This window comes from Equus quagga, chromosome 1, assembly GCF_021613505.1.
Source record: "Equus quagga isolate Etosha38 chromosome 1, UCLA_HA_Equagga_1.0, whole genome shotgun sequence".
Classification (NCBI taxonomy): domain Eukaryota; kingdom Metazoa; phylum Chordata; class Mammalia; order Perissodactyla; family Equidae; genus Equus; species Equus quagga.
The window spans coordinates 13,832,879-13,852,266 of record NC_060267.1 but is presented as its reverse complement, the minus strand read 5'-3'; the positions used below and the strand labels follow the sequence as shown (position 1 = coordinate 13,852,266).

General features: G+C 34.0%; 1 protein-coding gene across 1 annotated transcript; it reads left to right on the top strand.

Annotated features, from left to right (window-relative positions):
• The first annotated feature begins 6,255 nt into the window (after nt 1–6,255).
• On the top strand, nt 6,256–7,206 carry LOC124236186 (olfactory receptor 10A7). The gene has a single exon (XM_046655023.1). It carries the CDS (start codon nt 6,256–6,258, stop codon nt 7,204–7,206), a length of 951 nt encoding a protein of 316 aa, XP_046510979.1.
• Nucleotides 7,207–19,388: the final 12,182 nt, after the last annotated feature.

Sequence of the window (19,388 nt, the reverse complement as noted above, 5' to 3'; positions counted from 1 at the left end):
TTTGGGTGTAATGCAATAATGGGTGTTTCTTTGAGTGACCCTAAGCGGATATCTGGCTGCTTGTAATGATAAGTTAATGTGTCAGTGACTTCCAGTTTTAATTCAAACATATAAAGTGCTTGAAACCTGTCACTTAGATCCTCATGACAAGAAAAGGCTTCACAAATGTAAGCAAACAAAAGTTATAAGAGGTTGCTCATGATTAAGTGAATGTAAAAAATAAGTTCATGAAAAATAACAGTACTTTCTTTTCACGAATATATGCCTATATTATTAACATGATTTTCATGGTTGATCTTATTACTTTATCTTAGAGTTCCTGTAAATTGTTCTAGATATTACTGAAAACAGCTTTTATTTGTCGTTATATGTTTATTTTTATTTATTTATATATGCTTTTCTAATAATAATGAATCTATTAGAGGTTGGAAATAATGATATGGATATCATCAAGACAGAAAACATTGTCTGATCTAGGGATCACCAAAACTTAATCATTTCATTTTCTTGATGATGAAGATACTGAAGAAGGAAATTTTCCTTATAGATACCATTAATCTTTTTTTCTTTTTTAAAAATGTACTATAAAATGTCCTATAATTATTTGTACAAAAATGTTGTACTTTTAAGAGGACAACTTTGGAAAATACACTCTTTCAAACTTAATCCTAATTTCCAATACACTAACTGTACAAATCTGAGGAATATGACTGTCTCGATGTATGCTAGGTGTTGAGAATAGTGTTCTAGAATCAGTATTTCTTTAATTATGAGTTAGCCAATCATTTGAATATCCTTACGGTAGGGAAATGTATGCCTCCTAAAACTTGTGTCACCACTGCTATGAGATTCATTATGTGTTGAAATTTACCAAATACTCACCCTCATATCTTTTAGGACATGCTGATCTCAAAACTGTTTTTGTTTCCATTCTGTATTTTAGACAAAGAATAAAATGGTAAGTGCAAGGAATAGAAGTCGATGGAGAGAAATTTCATTGTTAAACAATTTTTCTCCATAATTTTTATTTACTAATTTTTACTTACTAAGTTACATGGTTTTACTTACTAATTTACACACTTTTAATTTTTAAAATTTTTAGTTACCAATTTACAGCTTTTAAATATTCTTTTGATTTTTTCTACAAACTCACCATCCATTTACTAAAAAGCCCTTCTTCCCTTTCCAGGTTACCATAGGCTTAATTTATTTTTCTCTTCTCTTCTCCTCACAACTCGTACAATTTCCTGATTATGTTTATATATTTCTATCTGCTTCTGTATCCTTTATTCTCTATTTTCATTTTATTTTACCTCGTCCATTCTCAGAATCCTAACATGCATAGGAAAACTGAAATTTCTTGTTACACACATTGAAATCACAAACTGTTTCTGCTGATTGATTTTGCTTCAGGGTACAAAGTGGAAAGTGTCCGGTGATAACAGAGATTGAGGCGATGGAAAAATCTCAGTGATAAATTAGTGGCTTAACTTGGATAGAATGTTTTAAGCAAACTCATCCTGGTTGACACATAACAGAATCAAAATGAAAATAAATACTGAGAGAGTCTTGGGTTTTACATTTATTAGGTTGTCTCAATAGATTCTTTTTTTTTATTTTCTGTGTTCTTAAAATTTCTAAAAGTTAAATAATCCTCCAGGATTATTAGATCTATTTTCTCAAAATGGGAAAAGTATATACATAAATGATCAGGGAAAAAACGTAATCAATTGTTTAAATAACCATAGTTCATGAAATCATAATGAAGACAATGTAAATGCAAAGTGTCATAGAGAAGCACATATACAATGTTTGTGCAACAATCTAAAATTAATTGGAAATTACATGACCTATGAAATGCTTACTCTGTTAATACATATACTTCCATGCTTGTCTACTGTTTCCCCCCAATTTGGACGACTAGGCAAATAAATGAGATAAAAGCCTAGCACCAAGGGACATAATGGACCAAGGGCAGGCAGCAACCACCCTGGCGCCGAGGGACAATATTTTGATCATCAATGCTTTCTATCGAAAGATTATAGATCAAAAAGGGAAAATGACAAATAAAAATGGCAAATAATAGGATATATTGGAGTACATGAGGAAGCCATTTGGTATAAACCTAATTCGGCCTGACCTTGTCTTTCCAAAAGGGCCTGACCATGGCTGTTGAGCATGCATTGTATATCTGCTTTAGATATTCCCTATGGCAAGAACGAAGGCCCTTGAGATAAAGGTGCAACTTCCCTCCCCCTCCCAATGTTGGCATTACTTAAGGATTAAGCATCTTTCCTTAGGCTAGGAACTGATTGCTGCGCTCACCTGTCGCCACCCAACTCGAGACAATGGACTTGCCTCCTGCTGAACCCTCCAAGACAGCAGACCCACTACCTGCTGTGTCCGTCAAGTGCTGTGCCGACAGGGCGATCTTGTGACTATTGTGGGAGGGACATTTCAATCATATGTAAAGCACCCTCTTTGGGAGTATATAACCACTCTGTACACCTCATTTCTTTGGTATCCTTTCTTCCTTTGGAAGAAAGGCCCCGGGCTATGGTCCTCAGATTTTAGCTCAGAATAAACTCACCCAAATTTTCATTTATAGATTGGTTATGGATTATTTTCGTCGACAGGCCTTTTCAAGGCTTTATGCCCTCCAAAGATTTCATTAGAATATTTTGGAATCATTCCCACTTTGCTAATTTGTAACTATTTTAAGTTTGCATTTATTTATGAATTGCTTCTACAGCTAATATATTACAATAAAATAAAGTGATTTCCACAGTTTTCTTAGCTCATTCCAAAACACTTCAAAGAATAATGTTATGTCTCCGCCTTCTCAATTAAAATAGTCTCAGAAAATCCAAGGATAAAACTTTCTAAGGATTAAAAAAAAAGAAAAATCACTTACTGCTTTATGGCATTGACCATGTTGGGCATAAGGTACTGCTTCCGCGAAACAACATATGAATCTTGGTGCTTTTTACAATGTTCTCATAGTAAAACAAATCAATAGCCAAAATATTTAAGTATAAGACAACAATAAAATACAACTAATTATCAGCGTAACTTGATGTGGTTAATCATTTAAAAAATATTATTATTAGGAAAATATGTTTAAAATTTTAAAAATAAGATTTAAAATCATGTAAGTTTCAAAAACACGATACACATTTCTCTTATCTATATAGGACCAAAACTACCCCACAAATAAACAAATTTTCAGGAGAAAACTAAATTTTATATTCCTCACATAGTTTTGGTATCTTAATAGTTATAATCCCAAGGGACTTCACCAGTGTGCCCAATAGACCCACCAAAGAATATCTATTATTGAGAAATACTTATTGAATTGCAGTCATCATGACTTAAAGAAAATATAACCAGTTTCGTGAAAATTCTATATTTTCCCCTATGAGATTAAAAGATTTGTTTAATTAACAGTAGTCCCTTCTAATGTCCTAGGGATCATTTCCCCTAGGCCAGTCATACTTTTTTATATTGTTACTAAAATATACCAACCATTTAGTGCCAATGCAAAGCAGGTTAGTCTGCCTAAGGTGTTTGCTTAATTCTGAAGATTTGAGATAATCAACGGATTTCAAGATCAGTTAACACTTCTCTCAAAGTATTCCTTCTCTTTTAAGAAAATCATTAAACTTTTAATTAAAAAAGAAATATGAGGATGTATTTGGTAAGACATATTAAGATATTTCTTTATGATTTATTTTGTTCCTCAATTTTTAAAAAAGCAGTTTTATCTGTGTATCTATATATGACAAAAGCATTTTAAGAAATATATATAGGACCTTGTTTATGGAAAAGGGAATAACTTTATGCTTTATTAAAATAGAAGAAAGCAAAAACAATAGGACCCTGCTCTGGCTAGAAAGTTATAGAATGCTAAGGAAAAGAGTATTAAGAAAACAATGGTTGTGTATTTAAGAAATGCTGTGGAGTATAACCATACAGAATACTTTCAATTCAGCTACTGAGATTAAGTGCTCTCCAATTTTTACCAATTTATATTTCTGGTTGTTAGAAGTGCTGTTCCAGTGAGAGAAATTTAATGATGATCTCAGCTTCAGGTTGTGCTCCAAATATGATGCTGTAATTGCCTTGACCCATAATCATTTTTATGAGAAACCATATATTTGTGAGAAAGCTGGCAGAATGAGAGATAAAGTCTATTTTCTCAGAAAAGGTTGAAGTTGCCTTGCTGAATGGGAAGTGAAAAATCTCTTCGGCCTCATCAAGACATAGCCAATTAAATTATTGAACTTAAGTAAATGTCATTAAATTACCAAATGCCATACTACAAGTAAAATAGTACATTCTCTAGAGCTATGTAGTAATCATGGCAACTCAACCACAGTTTGCAACTTTTTAAAAAAGACATCAGTGTAAATCTGTGGTAGTGATTGCATGTCACTGCTGGTGAATCTCTTTTTTAGAGAATACATGCAATGTAATCTGTAGTTCTTTGAGGATATGGAAAGACTGAGAGGGATGTTTTTTATTTTGGTGAGGAAGATTGGTCCTGAGATAACATTTGCTGCCAGTCTTCCTCTTTTTGCTGAGGAAGATTGGCCCTGAACTAACGTCTGTGCCCACCTTCCTCTATTTTGTGTGTGAGATGCTGCCACAGAATGGTTTGGTGGAGCAGTATGTAGGTCCATGCCTGGGATCTGAACCTGAGAACACCAGGCTACCAATGCCTGGGAGCAGGTGAACTTAACCGCTTCGCCACAGGACCAGCCCTTGAGAGGGATATTTGCAGGTACATCCTGTGACACTGTTAACCCCGAGTTCTCCAAAATTTTACTAAATTTAAATGTGCCCATTCAAAGTAGAAAGTGTGCAACACTAATTATCAAAAAACTGGTAATTTTCTTGGGTAGCTTTATTCATATTTCACAGTGGAGACCATGGATGGTGCGCTATAGAGATTGATCACTCAAAGACCAGCCGCTCAACCTAGTACTGCTTTCTGCCGTGGCAACATCAGAATTCTGAGAGGTGGTTATGGTTGAGCCACTTTAAGGGTACACAAAAAATTGTTAGTCTATTATAAAATCTTGATACCTTTGTCAACTCTCACGTTGTTCTTTTTTTCTCAAGACAGAACTACAGCAAGTTTAGAATTTTTGCAAAATGCTGGTGAGCATAATAATGCATATGAAGCTTTTTATAAACTTTTGCTAAATGTGCAGGAATAATGTTTTTGCTGTTACTGATGATGGGAATGGTATTGAAGCAGGTTTTGCAACAGTGATGAGAAGGTAATGGTCACAATCACTGTCACACCTATAACCTATAGGGGGACGTCGAGGGACACAGACTGCCTGGGATCGCCAGAATTCCTTTCGTTATGCTATTGACAATATTGATTTGAGAACTTACGGTAAGCAAAATAGACAGGTGAGATATTACCAAAGTATGTATCTTTAGAGTTACAATTAAAACATAGAACTCTTCAAATGGGCTACTTATCTCATGTTAAATCAATAGGCTGTGAGTTTTCAGCTCCTTACTTTCAGAGGGTAAGTCTATTTTAAATAAGAAACAGGAGCCCAGTGAAGTGAAATTATGGTTCAACGGACAATATCAAAAATCACATAAATTAGCAGTCTCATGAAGACTACAGAAAAGCGCCAAAATCATAAACATTTATTATGCTTATATCTTTGTTTACTCATGTTTATTTACTGAGTTTCTCTCATATATACATATATTTGTGTGTGAATGTTTATGTATATGTAAATGTATATATGTATGTACATAGTGGATGGGATGGTGTAAAATGCACTCCATTCAGTAGAAACATGTCATTTATATAATCAAAGATTAGAAAAGTCCAACTAGTTCATAATTTATCTTTTGGCACCCTGAATTTATTTTTAAAAATTAGCAAATGGTTCTATTTTAATGATTATCTTTCTATACTATCTACTTAACCTGGAAAAATACCATGCCTCAGATGAAGAATGTGAGCCTCAGACTGTGACCTCTGAAGAGAAAAAAGCTTCACCTGGATGATCAGCAATTACTAGGATTCATGCAAAATATTTCTTTTCCCTTGATTTTATCTCATTGTAAACATTCTTTCTGGTTCAGAGAAATAGAATGGTAAGACAACTGAGAATAGAGACGTGTTTATGGATTTTTTTGAGAATTTTGAGCTTATATCTATATTTAAAGACTATCCTTTGATGCACATACTTGGATTCTTAGAGAGAACTAGTCTCAGACATGATTTGTGAAAACAACACCAGAGTCACTGAATTTGTTCTTCTCGGTTTTACAAACAACCCTGAGATGCAAGTTTCTCTTTTCGTTTTGTTCCTGCTCATCTACACAGTCACCTTGTTTGGCAACTTCCTTATTGTCACAGTTACCAGTGTGGATCCTGCCCTGCACACACCCATGTACTTCTTTCTCCGAAACCTATCACTTCTTGAAGTCTGTTTCACCTTGGTCATGGTGCCGAAGATGCTGGTAGATCTAGTGTCCCCAAGGAAAATCATCTCTTTTGTAGCCTGTGGTACCCAGATGTACTTCTTCTTCTTCTTTGGCAGCTCTGAATGTTTCCTTCTCTCTATGATGGCTTATGATCGCTTCGTGGCGATCTGTAACCCTCTCCAATATTCAGTCATAATGAATAGGTCCCTATGCTGGTGGATGGCCATAGTCTCTTGGATGTCTGGCATTCCTGTCTCTATGCTACAGACAGCTTGGATGATGGCCCTTCCTTTCTGTGGACCAAACACCATAGACCACTTTTTTTGTGATGGTCCCCCAGTACTGAAACTAGTCACTAAGGATACAACCACGTATGAAATGCAAGCACTTGCCTCCACACTACTATTTATTATGTTTCCCTTCTCTCTCATTTTGGTCTCCTACACTCGCATTATCACAACTATTTTGAGGATGCCCTCTGCTACTGGTCGCCAGAAGGCATTTTCCACTTGTTCATCACACCTCATTGTGGTATCCCTTTTCTATGGAACAGCCAGCTTGACCTACCTACGGCCCAAATCCAACCAGTCTCCTGAAAGCAAGAAGCTAGTGTCATTGTCCTACACTGTCATCACTCCTATGTTAAACCCCATCATATACAGCCTAAGGAACAATGAAGTGAAGGGAGCAGTCAAGAGGACAATCAGTCGAAAAGTCTTGCAGAAGTTAGATTTATTTTGAGTCCTATTGTGTAGAGTTTTTCTAAACAAAGTAGGGAGTTGAACCCATGAACAAAAGCTTAAGAGGAGTAGAAGATTTGCTCTTATTTTGTCAGTGTCACTTACTATGATGGATGGATCTCAGTGTCTCAGTCAGAGTCCGGGCAAGAAAGTGATGGTACTCTCAAATTGGAATAATTCAGAGGATCTTTATGAAGAGAGTATTTAAAGATTGGGGGGCGGGGTTAGATAATTGTCACACAGCTCATATGATGGAAATTCTATATCGCTTGACTGGAAAGTGCAAGGAGAAGTATTAACTGGACCCTGGAGAATACTAAACTATGAGAAAAAGCCACCCACCAGGAGTTCTGTTCTGGGAAGAGGAAGGCTGCCATCCCAGCCTTATTCTGCTCTGACTTTCTCACATTTACTGCTGGTGCCTCTTCTTGATCGAGCCAATTCTGTGGCAGATGACAAGAATGTCTGTTGATGCAGTATATAAAGGCCAGCCTTCTGGGGCACTGATCAGGATGGAAAAATTCATGAGGGGGAAATGAAAATATCCGACACAAACCGCTATATATTCTGCAGCTAATGTGATGCAAAGATCAATCATTTAATGTGTTTTAAGTGACTTTTTAAAAGATCTATTGAAAGGCGGGGATTTGTAATTGCCAAGAATTCGTGGTGCAAATTCTTTATATGAGTTGCTGGTTTAAATGAGGTTATTTAATAAAATTACCTTAGTATTAATATTTGGTGACATGATTCTAGATTTCTTTGATTATTGGCTAAATAAGATATTAATTTTTATTAATCAGTTGTTACTTCTTAGAATTTATACAGCAGTTTTCAGGCAGTTGAGAGTAAAAAAATTATGCAAAATGATGATTCCTTGTGGAACGAAACATACACGCTTGGCAGTGAGATGATCACTAACTTGAATTCAGACCCCAATACTCAGTAACAATTTATTTATCCTCCGTACACCATCATTTCTGTACAGATTTGTGGCAAAGTCACGAGAGTTTTCACTGTACTATTACAATGTAATATATTCAGAAAGCAGGGACAGTGGTTATTTACGAACCGCTTAGCCCCTGCACTTATTTTGTGAGTCTTAGGAGAAGGCAGGAACCATTTTCCAAGGAACAGACATGAAGACCAGATACATAATGCACCAGATTGCTTTATGGCTAGTTTGTAGGCATGTAACCTAAGCTTAATGAGTTGGATTTTGAATTGCGATTTAGTGGTGCAAAGAATGGAGACAGTGGGGATTCGCATGAGCCACAATGAGACTGCAGTAGCAGTGGCGGTTGGCAGCGTCCAGTTCTGCTAGTGTGATCTCAGGCTGTGGCATCCAAGTTTTAGTTGTGGCCTCAGCAGTATGTTTGCACAGCTGATTCTGGAGTATAAATTTGGATTTTCACTGTGGTCCTGACTGCTGCTTATTCTTGCATTTCCCTTCCCAGTAATACGTGGGGTTCTTCTCGACACCTGTTAGAATGGCTATTATCAAGAAGACAAGAGGTAACAAACACTGGTGAGGTTATGGAGACAAGGGCACCCTGTAGCTCTGTTGGTGGGAATGTAAATTGACATAATCACTATGAAAAACAGTGTGGATGTTCCTCAAAAAATTAAAAATAAAACTACCATTCAAGACAGCAATTCTGCTTCTGGGTACATGTCACAGGAAATGAAATCACTATGTTGAAGAGATATCTGCCCCTCATGTTTATTGAAGCATTATTTACAATAGCCAAGACAAGGAAACAACCTCAGTGTCCATCTACAGAAGCCTGGATAGAGAAAATGTGACATCAATAAAGTGAAGTACGATTCAACCATAATAGAAGGAAATCTTGATATTTGTGACATGGATGGAAGTTGGGGGCATAATGCTAAGTGAAATAAGTCAGGCAGATAATGACAAACAATGTGTGATCTCACATATATGTGTGATTTAAGAAAAAAAAAACTCATAGAAAAAGAGATCAGATGTATGATTGCCAGAGGCAGAGGGTAAGGGTGGGGAATTGGATGAAGATGGTCAAAAGATACAAACTACTGGTTTTAAGATAAGTAAGTACTGAGGATGCTATGTACAACATGATAATTATAGTTAACATTGCTGTATGGTATACTCAAAATTGCTGAGAAAGTAAATCCTAAAAGTTCTCATCACAAGGAAAAAAATTATTTTGTAGCTATATAAGGTGATGCATGTTAACTAAAGTTACTGTGGTAATCATTTCACAATATATATATGTCAAGACCTTATGGTGTACATCTTAAATTTATTAAGTGCCAACTATACATTATGCAAGGAAATAAATAAAAGTAGTAAAATCTGAAAATAAAAAAAATGTTACTTCTGATTCTTTCATTATCTATCTTGGTGACCTTAGTCAAGATATAAACTATTTGAGACTCATTTTGATAATCTATAGAGGAGAAGTTTCTAAAATTATATGATACAAAAATTTGACAGCAATAAGTAATAAGGTATGTATTATAAGTGGCAAAGTAGTTCAGAGATGAGTTAGGAGTTTTCATGGGCTAATCTCAAAAGGAGTTTAAATTTAAGTTTAAAAAGAAGCATGCCTTGTTTTTGACAGGGGAATGCAGATAGTGGAGGGCAAAAAGCAAGGAAGAAAGTTTAGTTAGTTTTCATGTTAATTGACATTTCCTCTTTTTCTTATAACCTTGTTTAATAGATTGGGCTTTTATAAATTTTATGAATTTACAAGCTTTTGTTTCTAATTATAATCAGGGTATTTAAGTTCTCTTAAGTACTTTCTATAAAGTATATATGATTACTGTTGTAGACTGAAGTGTGCCCCTCCCCCAAGAGATGTAGAAGTCCTAATCTGGGGTACTTGTGAATGTGACCTTATTTGAAAATCGGGCATTTAGAAATGTAATTAGTTTAAGATGAGGTTATACTAGGTTAGGGTGGGCCCTAAATCCAATGACTAGGATCATTATATAAGGAGAGAGAGATGTAGAGACTCAGAGATACACAGACCCATGTGAAGATGGAGGCAGAAGCTGTAGCGATGCAGCTACTAGCCAGGAACACCAAGGATTGTTCGCAAGCATTAGGAGCCAGGAGAAAGACAGGGTATATGTCCTTTCTCTCTTGCACTCACCTGATTCTCATGAGAACAAGGCAAGGCTAGCCTGCTGGAAGCAGAAAGCTCATTCATCCCAGCTGAGGCTATTCTAGATTAGCTTCCAGCCAATTGATTCCCCAAAATGTGGAAGAACCCAGTCCAGATCAGCAGAAATGCTCAGCTGAACCGTAGACTCATGAGCAGTGACAAACGCTTGTTGTTTTAAGACACTAAGTTTAAGGGAGATTTGTTATGTAGAAATGGCAGTTATAAAAGATGCATAGCTAATTCTAGGTAATGAAACTAAGAATCTCGTCTATCAGACGCGTCCTTGACTCTAAGAGAAATTGTTCATACAATGAAGCACAGTACAGAGAAGGTGGAAATGTTAACTATGAATTATACCAGAATCAGTTTCTTGTACTCGCCTTTATTGCTACCCGCTTGATTTATTGAATTCTCCCTGCCTTCATCTGCTTGCATCTCCGAATATTAACTCGATCCTCGAGCTTCTAATTTTTTTTCTATCTTTTACTTAGACTATCTTACATTTGGATCTGAATACTACATTGATCACAGCATGAACTATTGGTTCAGTCAGGAAATAATTCTAACAACCCCGTTAGCCCTCAGATACCACTACGCTCAGTATAGTCCCTATGAATTACCCTTTAGAAAATAAAACACTCATCTGCTCACTGAGGTTTATAATAAAAAGTGATAAATAATAGCTATAAATAACATTTGCTATATACTGTATTTAAAAACTGCAGAAAAGAAAAAAATGGTAATGCCCTCATATCGAGTATCTGTGGAAAGTACACAAAGGAAACAATATATTCGAATATCTTTCTTTATCCCTGTAACGTTAATCGGACAAGTTAGAGTTGGCAATTAGTAAAAATAGGTCTTCATCCCTTTTCCTTCTGAGTGGCATTTAACTGCCCAGTTACAAAGCTGATAAGTCTTTCCCTAGTGAATTTATCTACTCTGTGAGAGTGGGCTCAGAGGAGAATAGTAGAACTTGACACATACATAGCACTGACTACGTGCCAATCTCTGAGCTAAAACTTATTCATCATGGTAAACCATGGGGTAGATGCTAATATGATCTCCCTTTACAGGTGAAGAAACTGCAGCACAGAGATCGTAGAGATGTTATTGTGATTTTCTTTCTCATTTCCTATTGCAGATTAATTTATCAGTCATTTCCTTGACCCATTTTCAACCCATATCCTTAGGACTTCATCTTCTGTCATAAGTGGTTTTCTGTCTTCTTATTAAATAAATTAAGTTTATTCACTAAAAGGAAACATAATGCTAGCTGGTGAAAAATAATCAGCTATTTTTTCCCTCATCCTACTGCAATTATGTGGCATGGAATGTATACTGAAAAATATCTTCTATTTGAGAATGCATGCATCATATTCAGAGGACTGCTAGTTTCGGATTCACTGTTTGAGGTGCTAAAATGTTCAAAGTTAACTATTGGCAAAATGGATTTGAAACATATATTTATGCCATAATATAGAAGAATCTGGATGCCAGCTAATGTATTAGAAATAGTAACGTGGGTAATGGGTTGGTTTTTAAGCAGGGTAGTTACAACTTTAAAATTGGACAAAGGGCATGATGGGTGGTACAAAACACAAGCTTGATTCAGAGAGACCAATTAAGATATTACTGTAGCACAGCTAGTGTGTGATGTTAACCTCCTATTATAGTACTAGGGGAGAGACTGAAAATAAAAGGAACAACGAAAAAGGAATCACAAAGGAGATACTTGATAATTCGTTGGCTTTATGAAACAAGATAGAAAGAATAACAAGATTACTTCAGACACAGGAAAGTAGTGGACTCAGTCACAGATTACAGATTTCAGTCCAAGGATTTAGAGGATGGATGAGTTGAAAAGATAGCATTTGATAAGGCTTATAATCATGCAATTATGTACATATAATTTTTTTATATAATGCTAACACGCTTCTTTTCATATACATGCTCATGTCTTTTTTCTTTAAACACACATTGATGTGAATCTAAGTAATGCAAAATCTGTGAGTGCAAAATTTTTCTTCCTATTCTGGTCACATATCTATTACTCTGTTCATGGGTTAGAAGACTCAATATTGTTATGTCAGTTCTCACAAAAAATTGTCTGGAGATTCAATGCAATTCTAATCAAAATGTCAACAGTCTTTTTTCAACCTTCTTTTTACAAATTGACAAGACGATTCTAAAATTTTAATGGAAATTCAAAGGACCTTGAATACCCAAACCAATCTTGAAAAAGAGGAGTAACTTAACGCTATCTGTTTTCAAGACTGATAAAGATTAAGTAATCAAGACATTATGGTATTGGTATAAATATAGACATATAGATCAATGAAGCAGATAGAGAGTCCAGAAATAGACCCACACAGATAGGTGAATTCATTTTCCAAAAAGTTCCAAGTAATTAAATAAGGAAAGGATTATTGGATTATTATTTCAATAAAAAGTGTTAGAACAATTTCTAGTCATATACAAAATAATGATAACCTTGATGCTTACCTCACATTTTTTGCAAAAATTAATTTGAAATAGACCATAGATCTAAAGGTAAGGTTTAAAACTATAAAACTTGTGGAAGAAAACAGGATAGTGATATTTGTCTGTCAAAGATTTCTTAAGATATAAAAAAGCATGAAAAAAATTAAAAAACCCAATAAATTGGACTTTATAAAAATGAAAAGTTTTCTTTTTAATTTCCTTGCCAAGAAGACTGGCCCTGAGCTAACATCTGTTGCCAGTCCTCCTCTTTTTGCTTGAGGAATATTGTCGGTGAGCTAACACCTGTGCTAATCTTCCTTGATTTTATGTGGGACGCTGCCACAACGTGGCTTGAGGAGTGGTGCTAGGTCTGCACATGGGCTCCAAGCCTGCAAGCCCCAGGCAGCTGAAGCAGAGTGCCCAACCTTAACCACCATGCCACCAGGCTGGCTTCTAAAAATGAAAAGCTTTATTCCTCAAAACACACTGTCATAAAAATAAAAACGTAAATTAAAGACTGAAGAAAATGGTTATAAAATAGATCAAGGATTTTTTTTCCAATATATACGAAGACCTTTTACAGCCCCAAAATAAGACAATCTACTATAAAATGACAGAAAATTTAAACAGATACCTCACTGAAGAACATATACCCATAATAAGCAAGCACATGAAAAGATTCTTAACATCTTTAACCATTAGGGAAACGTAAATTAAAATAACACTTAGATACCATTACAAACCCGATAGAATGACTAAAATTAAAATGACTGATCATAGCAAGTGTTACTGTGGATGTGGAGAAACAGAACTCTAGTATCCAGCTGTAGAGAATATAAAATGCTATGACCTCTTTGGAAACAATTTGACATTTTCTTAAAAGTTATATACACCTACCATACAACCCAGCCATTCCACTTTTAGGTATTTGCCCACGAAAAATATAAGCATTGCGTTCACAAAGATTTGTAAAAAATATTCATAGTAGTTTTATTTGTAATAGCCCAAATTGGAAATGTCCAAGTGTACTTCATCTAAGAAAAGTTTAAAACAATTTATGGTACATCCATAAAATGGAAAAATTGCTCAGAAATGAAAAGGAAATAAATAATTGGTTCACAGAACAACGTGATGAACCTCATAATAATTATGCTGTGTGAAATAAATTAGACAAAATATATGACTCTATGTGTGTAAACTTCTAGGACATGTACATAATTTATGGTTACAAAAACAAATCGATTTTGTGGGAATGGGGTAGGATGTGGAGAAAGAATTAAAAAGGGATGTGAGGAATTTTTAGGGTTCAATGGATATATCTATTACCTTGATTGTGGTTAAATTTTCACAGGTATATAACATATCTCAAAAATCATCAAATTGTATATTTTAAACATGTGAAATTTGTTATAAATATATTATACCTCAATAAAACATAGTATCTAATTTAGAAATCCAATCTTGTTTAAATAAATCCTCAACAAATGTTTACTGAGGAAAAAGATCATGCTCTATGCCCTTCTTGCAGGGAATATACGTATATAAAAACAGCTCGATGTATCATAAAGAAACTGGTAGTTGCCCAAAACTTCCGCAGGCACACAGAGAAGTTAGTAGATATTTCTTACATAACACATTACAAAGAATATCGGTGTTGAAGCAAACAGCAAAGCAATTCAATGAAAAAGATCACTGAGAAAGTTTGGCAGCATCCATGTGGCATTCAATGAAAGAAAGGTCCAAGAGAATATAGAGAGACTAGTTATCATTAGAGCAATTCACTTATCATTTCACAATATGAGATAAGTGCTAAATAAAACACATGAGGAGATAATATATCAAAGGAAGGAAGGATGGTACTTACGCGTATATGAATCAAGGGAGGTTTAGAATGAAACGGACCTATTTTCCTGAGACAATATCGGAATAATTAACATGAATATACGTGGTGTCAGACAAGCAAATAATGGCCATCTAGAAGAAGCTCAAATTGCATCTAATAGTTTTTCATATTTCTATTTTGTATATAGAAGTTTTTTATTGATTACAATCATTTTGAGGCATGAATATATTTAGCATTTATATATATGATTTATCTTTATATATATCATATATATTTTTATATATCTAAATAATGAATGTTTATATATTATATAGTTTATTTATTTTATATATTTATTTATACAGTGTTTATCTTATAGACCCGATGAGTTTTTTTAATATATTGGTTGAATATATTTCTCAGAAAATAAATTGAATTTATATGGAAGATTTATACATGTGAATTGGAGATTACAAGAATCATCTATATAATTCTTTAATTAAAATCCATCTATATAATTTTTAAAAATAGGCTTGAGTTAGAAAAACAATTATGAAGATGACATTTTATTTAACTATATAATCCTGACATTCCACTTCATTTTTTTTGCATTTACTTTGCTTCTAAAAACTATTAACCATTTTGTTTGTGATATTTGCATATTTATCCACATGATTAAATCAGAAATATTAATCAGAAAATTTTTCAGGAAAAGATTACAAACTTCCTTGAATGTGATTCCTGAATGGGAAATGTGATTGATAGTGAAATCTATTTCCTAACTGATCACTTAGGAAGGCCTTTAAGATTAGTATATTTGAAATACTTGATATAAATCAAATTTTTTTGGAGTTTGCTCAAACTGTTTTGGGCTTGTCAACCTTATCTTTTCCTGTTTTTAGGTATCTTTGGATTGCTTTGAAGAACAGGAATAGTTCATTCAAAGACTTTTGTTCCTTTATAAAAGATTAAAAAGGCAAGCTGATATACTGGAATAGTTCAAGTCTACAGAAAATTGATGTAAAATAAAAATCAACTAAAAAATAAGATTCAATTAATATGTATCTACAAGGTTCCAAATATGTGCTAGTCACTTTCATAAGTTCCAGAGATCCAGCATTAAATAAAGTCCCTCATTTAGTGGAGCTTACAATTTAGTGAGGATGATAGACAATAAACACACAAGCAAATAAGGAAATGATAGAATTTAGGAGTGATGTGAACAATGAAAAAATCTGCTATGTATAAAATATCAAGCAAGTGAAGGTGTTAGACAGTGATCGAGTAGTGGCTGTGTTGGATAGCACGAGCAGGGAAACTTCCACTGGAGCACGCCCAATTCTGAGATCTGAATGACAAGAGGGAGTTAGTCATGTGACGTCTGGAGAAAGAACATCACGGAAAGATGGAACAGCAGGTGTAGAGGCTTTGAGCTGGCAATGGGCTCGGGTGACTAAGGAATAGCTAGATATCCACTCACATAGAGCAAAACGAATAAGAAGAAAATTGATGGATGCTAAGAGCAATGGAACAGTAAGGGAGGCCTGGCAGGGCATTGCAAGCTGCTTCCAGGCTCTAAAACAGGGCTGTCTTTGTTTTCTTCTTACCTGCTGATTTGACACATCTTTGTTGGAACAGAAAGCTAGACATTCCAGAGCATTTGAAGCAGACAATTTTCATGGCCCAGGGACCATTTCCCAATGGATCCTAAACCTTTATATGCTCCAATTCAGCCACAAAAGGAGCTGATTTGGAACTAAGGCAGAACTGATTCACCTGCTTGAGGTAGGAGAGGGTTGGTGACGGCACTGTTTAACTAGAGACATATAGTCTCCTTATTGTTTTGTTTGTGTACCTTTCATGTTTGCTTGTTGACATAACTGAACGGACAATTTTTTAAATAAAATTTGGAAAGCTTTAAGCACAAACAGGTAAAAAACTCAAAACATAACATTTTAGTACATATATTTTTTTCAGGCAGAAAATATTAGTCCATACACAATTAAGCTTAAAGTGGTAAAATAAATAAATGACAAATTTTCTGTTTTTCCGCTATGCCTATTCCTCTTCCAACAGATTCAATTTTCTTAACTTTCTTCTTAACTGTAATCTATAACAGTGCTCCATAAGCTAAGAGATATTTCTTAAAGCTTTGGGGTCCACCACAGAAGGAGACAGGAGCTAAACAGGAGAGTTACATATAATTCATCATGATGATGGTTTTTCTTTGAGAGAGGAAATTCATAACTAAAGTTATCCAGAAAAGATTGGGGAAGTTCTTCCACGCCCTTTGAACTACACATAAGTCTTATTTTTCCCTTTATCAGTGACCTAGCAGCAAATCTTTTTAAGACAATGTATTTTTTGCTGAACAGATTTTCTTGGGATCAGGTATTTATTATATCACCAAATACATACATATATGATTTTATACAAATATGTATAAAATAAACATAGCACTAATATTTATTATAAAGGATTATCATATTTTAGTATGATGATGCAAATATGTTTGATATAAATTTTTCTTCTCATACAAAAATTATCGTTTTGCTCATCGTTTATTTGATAAGTGATGAGACTACTTACTAATATAAATTTTGATTTAAACACATTTATTCATTCATTAAATTGTTTCTACTGAGAATCAATTAGAAATTTTTTTGTAAAAAAAATTAAACAATAAAAATTTCAAAATATTAACATTATTTAGTGATTGCAATTCCTTGATTAATTACTTTCTAAGTTGGAATTTTAAGTTAATTAATATTAAGGGTCTCAAAATAGAAGATTACATTGATATCATCAAATTATCTGAATTCTCATACTTGTTTATCTGTACTTATTACAAAGTAGTCAAAATAACATTCAGGCATAGATAGCCAAAATTTCAATTGACACAAATTTACATTATTGGTACATTAATGCAGCTATTAATTAACATAGAATTTTTAATATAATAACACAACATAGCTGAACAGCATATTGTACCTTTAAACATACAATTTTCTACAAGAATGCAAATTGGCTGAAGTTATAATATTAGTAACTCTGAAATTTTCCAGATATCATTTTACTAGTGTCTTTTTTTTAAATTTTTTTGAGGAAGATTAGCACTGAGCTAACATCTGCTGCCAATCCTCCTCTTTTTTGCTGAGGAAGAGTGGGCCTGAGCTGACATCCGTGCCCATCTTCCTCTACTTTATATGTGGGATGCCTAAAATAGCATGGCTTGCCAAGCAGTGCCATGTCTGCACCCAGGATCCAAACCGGTGAACCCAGGCCACCGAAGCAGAACGGGTGCACTTAACCACTGCACCACAGGGCCAGCCTCAACAGTAAATCTTCTAAACTTGGTAAAAGTCCCTTTTTCCTGTATTAAACATTTCTGGAATTTTTACTTTGATAAGGATATAACATGTGTGACTATTGCTAAGTTAATATGTATTATTATAATTTGAAAATACACCAATGTATATAGTGAAACAATTGCTGAAAATAAAAGAATTTTATGATTTCTTGCTTAGGAAAATGCATTCACTTAAAAATATTTCTTCATGTCCGATTATGGAAAATATTAAAAGAAAATTCTGAAGATCTATATGCATAAACTTAATTGGAGCTTCTATTTGCATAAAAATTCTGTAGCATTCAATAAAATAGGGCTATGAGTCTAAAGATGTCAAAAATATATTTTACATTAAAATTTTTACGAAATCTGTACAATTTTCTGGTCTCTGCATAAAAAATATAAAGGAATAGGAGTCTATTCCTGTGGTCAGAGTGTACATGCTTGATATAACTAGAAAAAAACTTTGCTTTATGACTCAGTGTTATGGTAAATTTTTGTAAAGAAGAGGAGAAACAATTATCATTGATTGGGATTGTTAGATAAAATTGTATGGAAAACTGAGCTTTAATGGACTTTTTGACAAACTGTATTGTGCTGATAGTCAGATTCTGCATGCAGCAAGAAAGCACAATCAGTGAGATTATCTTGATTTACTATTTTACCAAGGACTAATCTATATATCTATATTAAATGATGATGGCATTTTTTGAACCTTTCACATGAACAAAGAACTGTAAGCAATATGTATTCCAAGCACTTTATTAAGAATTAAGAGAAAAATCTACCCAGGCTTTGAGCTTCAGTAGGTGCACAGAATTATTCTTTAAAATGAGAAAGTTGAAATAAACAAAAAATGCAAAACAGTGAGAAGAAAACAAGCAAACTCAGTGTTGTTCCTGTAGTTCATACCTTACATTATATTCACTTTGTTGACTGATAAACTGAGAGTTAAAAGGCTAATTTAAAAAAACTCAAATAAAACCTACTGTCTAAATTTGCTTTAGATTTATCTATGCACTTGTGACAGCATACAATAACAAAGAGAGGAAAATCAGGATGAAAAGAATAAGAACAAAAATATAAACAAGTTTTGAAAAATAAATATTGATACTATTTAGAAGAAATGACTGAAAATGTCCCTAAGGAGCAGGACCTTTGTTATTTCTGAAATGAATTAAGAACATGCGTTAATTTTTCATTAAAATATGTGTCATTTTAAAAATAAAGGGTAGAGGAAGATTCAGAGTTTTGAATTTTACTTTTAATTGTTTTTGACCTTGATTTTATGTTTCAATAAAAATCTGGAGCCTTTTGTTTTATTTCAACATTTATCATTATTACTATTCTCTACTGTAATTAGCCTGAAGTTAAAA